Source organism: Sinocyclocheilus rhinocerous, unplaced genomic scaffold (genome assembly GCF_001515625.1).
Source record: "Sinocyclocheilus rhinocerous isolate Xijiao unplaced genomic scaffold, SAMN03320098_v1.1 scaffold1213, whole genome shotgun sequence".
In the NCBI taxonomy this organism is placed as follows: Eukaryota; Metazoa; Chordata; class Actinopteri; order Cypriniformes; family Cyprinidae; genus Sinocyclocheilus; species Sinocyclocheilus rhinocerous.
The window spans coordinates 499,253-504,609 of NW_015625600.1; the positions used below are offsets into that span (position 1 = coordinate 499,253).

Consider the following 5,357-nt stretch of genomic DNA (forward strand, 5'->3'; position numbering starts at 1 on the left):
TTAACTTCCACTGTTATGCTGATGACATTCAGATTTATTTTAGCACACCTTCCACCTCAGTGTTTCCTCTGCCTACATTAGCAACTTGCATCAGGGAACTCAAGCTTTGACTGGAGGCAAATTACATTAAATTTAACTCAGGTAAGATGTAGATAATACTGATTAACTCTAAAGCTGTTGTATCTAAACTATCCAGTCAACTGATAGATTTGGATGGTGATTTGATAATGCCCTCCACAACAGTTCAAAATCTTGGTGTTCTTATTGATTCCACACTTTCATTAAATGATCACATTGGTAAACTGGTAAAGACAGCTTTTTTTCCACCCACGTAATATATCTCGTATTCGATCCTCTCTCTACATCTCAACTAGATTACTTTAACTCACTTCTTTATGGCCTTTCAGTTAAAAATATCAAATGATTACAATATGTTCGAAACTCTGCAGCCCGCTTGATCACTCACACAAGAACGATCACATTACTCCAATCCTCTACCACCTTCATTGGCTTCCTGTTTCCATGCGTATAAACTAATTCTCACTTACAAAGCTCTCCATAACCTTGGTCCTACATATTTATCTGATTTACTTCAGCCTTATGCTCCTGTTCGCTCCTTACAGATCTTCTAGTGTGGGATTGTTAGTCACCCCTAAGTTTAGTCTGGTGACTATGGGAGCCAGGTCTTTCAGTGTTGTGGCTCCCAGGTTGTGGAATGCTCTTCCTCAAGAAATTCATCAAGAAAGCATCCTCACTTCTCTCCTTCAAAAACATGTGTTTTTCTCTGATCAGTTCTCGGTCTGTAAAATGTACCTTGTTATGGATATGTTATTTATTTGAGCACAGTTAAAAAAAAGAAAAAAAAGAAGAAGCTTATTACAGATTTTGCAAGTGACAGACTTCCTTTGAATAGCAACATAAAAGAGCTGTACACTTTAGAATACTTATCCACCTTTTTCTTCAACGCGGAAGTATGCGTATGGGCAAGACTTCTGGTTCATTAGCCGCTATAGGGAAATACCGAGAAAAATAACAACGTGCAGTAAACGGTAAAACTGTTTGCATTATAAACCAGTGTGTTCGTAATTAAGACAACACATTCAAATAATATGGTAAGACACACCAATTTTCAATATCAAACAGCAAAATGAGCGGTTCTGTACAGCTAAAAATAGCTGGACACGGATGAGACCGGAAGCCAGACCCATAGAATTTACAAATGGCCACGCCCATTTTTACGGGAAGAATAAGCTGGATAAGTCCAAGAAACATAAAAAAATGACTTAGTGCACTTAAGTTTTCTGCATTTAAGATTTGCTGTTTTTAAATGAAATGTGTAATATGTAAACCCTCACATTGCTTTCTGTATCTACAGTGAGTGTGGAGTTTGGTCGTGCCGTCTGGCTTCGGTTCTATCCCCCAGCCTTCCCACCATGCCCTAATCCCAGCTTTGTGGCCCATCTGGGGGGTGTGGCAGTGGGCCTCACCCTTGGCGTTGTGGTTCTTCAGAACTATGAACAGCGTTTGCAGGAACAGTCCTTGTTCTGGATCTTCTTCAGTGTCTACACACTCTTTATCTTCTGTGAAAAATATTTAACGCAATTAACGCAGCTAGGGTTGGCCATCCCACTCACAAATGCTGCTTCTGTCTCTTTTTTTCCTGACAAGAATTGAGTTTATTTAGACCCAGAATGTCTTTATGTCCACATTAAACAGGAGTCTTTTCAGATGCGCACTCCAACTTCACCTCAGCACCAGGCGCTAGATGAGGAAGCTTCAGTAAAATAACAGTGAACTGCGGCCAGGTGAGATGTTTTCAGGCCATATGTCAGTAAAAACTAATTTTCCTGTCCTGTCAGCCATTATACTGTGTACGTAGGACAGTACAAATACAGTGGCGTGTGCTGTATAATTTCATATTAAATCGCAAATTAAAATACGAGCATGCAATGTTGTAGTTATGTCGTCAGTTAAGTCATGGAGTTACCAAAATGGAGATTAACGCTGCCTTAAAACTGGGCATGTATGTAAGTATTTGTTATACATGAGTCACATTTAACAACTATTTTCTGAAATGCAGTGGTTTTCAAAACTGTCCTGCAATTAATCAGTATTCATTTCAGAAAAAATGTGTGATTAGTTTTTATTTTATTTTTTTTCTTCTCGATTGACAGCACTACATGTTAACACTTAAATACAGGTGTGGTTGTATGTCATGTATTTAAATATATTTGTAATTACACATTTGTAATGAAGTAATGATTTTGTTCATTTAAAATATATTAACTTTAAATGTAATATTGAATAACACACTTCTTCAAAGTACAATAAAAGTGTATCCTCTTTAAGTACACTTTATTGGTCTTTTATTTCATAATTCATATTATCTGCAAGCACATTTTTTTTTAAATGTACAGTTAAGATTTGAAGTACACTGCAAGTGCACATTCAATACACTTAAACGAACTTCTTTTTCACAAGGGGTGTGCAATTTTTAATAAGAAGTGAGTCGTTCATAGAAAAAGTGAAAAAGTAAAAAGTGGGTGCAGAAAAATTGGAATATATTACATTAGTTTTTTGGACTACATTTATGGTGCCTTCTTGCAATTTTTGGGGCTTGATTTTAATATACATTCACTTTCATTATATGGAAAAGAGCAGTGGGAACATTCTGCTAAATACTGCTTTTTGTGTTCCATTGAGGAAATAAAGTCATATGGGTTTAGAATGGCAGGAAGGTGAGTGAATGACCCATAAGTTAAATTTTTGTGTCAATTATTCCTTTAAACAGTGCCTTGATGAGATTCTCTGTACTTTGTTTCATTAAATAGGTGTCCATATTTGGAAGCATTTCATCCGGACTGTTTGATTCCAATAGTAATTTATTACAGCCTGTGCTCATTAAAATGCCAAAAACTCATACAAAAAGCTCCTAGGTAACATGTTCACTCACCCACAGCAATCATGTAGTCCCAGCGGTCCAGCAGACACATGCTGAACTGTAGCCGATCAGTGGTGAGGCCCACATTGATGAGCGCGAGATGTCTGTTTGGATTCTGACAAACAGCGGCGGTCCAGGCTATTGCGAACCATAACACAATCAGCAGGATGACACACAGTAGACGCAACACTCTCCAGCTGGTCATGTATGGAATCCGTTGGGCTGTACGTGACAGGAACACCTTGAGAACCCTGGAAAACAGTGACAACAACCGTTGTATCATTATCATTTCCATATTGGAACTGATGTGTGATTGGATCAGAAAAAAAGCGGGCAAGTGATTACATTTTTTATTAGAATATTTTGTTAAAGTATTAAAAAACTGACGAATTGCACATGAATGTGCATTAAGAAATAAAGGTCCATTTTGATTTCATTAGACATACTAATATATACATTCTTCTCTTTGGATGTGGACCAATTTTTGGTCATCAAACAAACTTATAAATGGCCATAGCGTGCAGAGTCTCTTCATTATCACCATTTGTCTTTATGTCACATTGATAAAGTGTAGCCCTTTAATGAGTGTATAGTAAAAAAAAAAGATCTAAGCAATGTGTTAATTTTCACCCCACTGAAGTATCATCCCATTTCTTTCCAGATCTGAAGAGAATTCATTCATTTCTGTTGCCTTAATTACGAATTCCATTAAGTCTTTTTGACATTTTCAGCATATATCATACCATCAAGCCCACATTTTCTTCTGTGCACGCTCTGTGCAAGATTCTCCTTCATCCTATTCTTCTGGAGACCAGATTTTGTTGTCCAAACCATTCAATAAAATGTAATACATTGTGGCCATTTTGGTCTAAGTACCTCCTGTTCTTTGTTTTCCCACAATGATTTTAAGCAGGCATTTTAGCGCGTAGCTTAACAATGTAGTGAATCATTTTAAAAACTTACTTTACCCCTGATGAACTAGCTCTGGAACATACAGCTCTGACACTTTATAGGACGCTTACTTTAATTGGAAATTAGAGATAATACAAACTTTAACTGTGCTTAAAAGGGTTTCACGGCAGCTAAATCAGGAGAGGCTAATGCTGCAAGGTCTCACAGGAAATGAAGTCCACATAAGAGTAAAAAGGTGCATTAGAGAGCCGCTCTAGATATGCTGACCTTCTTTTAGCATCCAAAGTCTAAATTGAATAATAGTCTGTTTGAATATGAAATGTAATAGGGATAACAAAGCTAAAGTGTAGTGTGTATGTAGGTCTATTTCATGACTAAAATCAAATTCAAGACTAATTTTTATTTTTTTTTAAACATACCTTTTTGATTTGAAGTACACTACAAGCACACATTCAGTACAACTGAAGGTTCCTCTTTTTTACAATGATATACAAAGTCCTGGAGGTTCAGAATATTTAAAAATATGAAGAAAAAAAAAACTACTTGATATAGAAAATTAGAAAATCATTTTAGAGTCCAGTTAAAAATGTATTTTGGGGAAAAAAAATATCTTGTTTTAATACTAAGTTTATAAGAATATGTTATTATTCCAAACAGAAACTAATTTAAAATGAACAATTGTGTTATACAACACTGTGTCCAAAATTTTAAGTTGCTGTGTACATTTGTGTGTGTGTCTGTGTGTGTGTCTGTCTGTGTGTGTATCTCTGTGTGTTTGTTTGTCTGGAGCAGCATATCTATTTCTCAGAGGCATCAATCTCAAAACTATCACGGATTGCAATGTGTCATTCTCCGCTCACATAAGCCATTCTCAATATCTCATTCTAGACAATCCTAGGATTAAGATTTTTATCAATCAAAATAATTAATAATCACTAAGACTGTGACCAAAATAACAACACTGTAAGTTCTACAGGTATCTGGAAGAGTGACTCATCTTTTATAATGTAATAAAAAAATTGTACCTGTAGAGTTTGAGGGTGACCGTTCCATAAACTGTGGCAAATCCGAGCAGACGAACCCATCGCAGCAGGATACAGCGGAAAACACTCGGCTGGAAGTACATAATCACCACCTGGAAGACAATAAGCAAGTGCTCAAATGGAATATGCATTTATTTTAATAACTAGATATCTATTTATTCAGATAAGATGATACTTGATATTGAGACCCCTGCTGTTTTGTCCTTGACTGATGGTCACAGGATAAAAAAAAAAAAAATTTTATTTTATAAATGAAATAGTACTAGAAAAACTGACATGATGGTGAGTAAATGATTACTTTTTTTAAGTAAAGGATAATGTATAGTCTACCATGTTACCATAAAAGAATGCAGTGACTAAATAATCACAATTTAATATGCTGGGAAAGAAGAAACTAGTCAATCAAATGAATTACATATGCTGATGAATTAATCACTATATATATATATATATATATATAC

General features: G+C 35.7%; 1 protein-coding gene across 1 annotated transcript in view; it reads right to left on the reverse strand.

Moving 5' to 3' along the window:
* The window catches only part of LOC107758367 (probable G-protein coupled receptor 158), a 15,040-nt gene extending 10,057 nt beyond the window's left edge, over positions 1-4,983 (reverse strand). The window contains exons 1-2 of the mRNA XM_016576087.1: positions 4,879-4,983; positions 2,954-3,192 (exon numbers count right to left, since the gene is read on the reverse strand). Of these exons, the coding sequence (XP_016431573.1) occupies positions 2,954-3,192; positions 4,879-4,979 (340 nt within the window). The 5' untranslated portion in view covers positions 4,980-4,983. The remainder of the gene's footprint in view (positions 1-2,953; positions 3,193-4,878) is intronic.
* Positions 4,984-5,357: the final 374 nt, after the last annotated feature.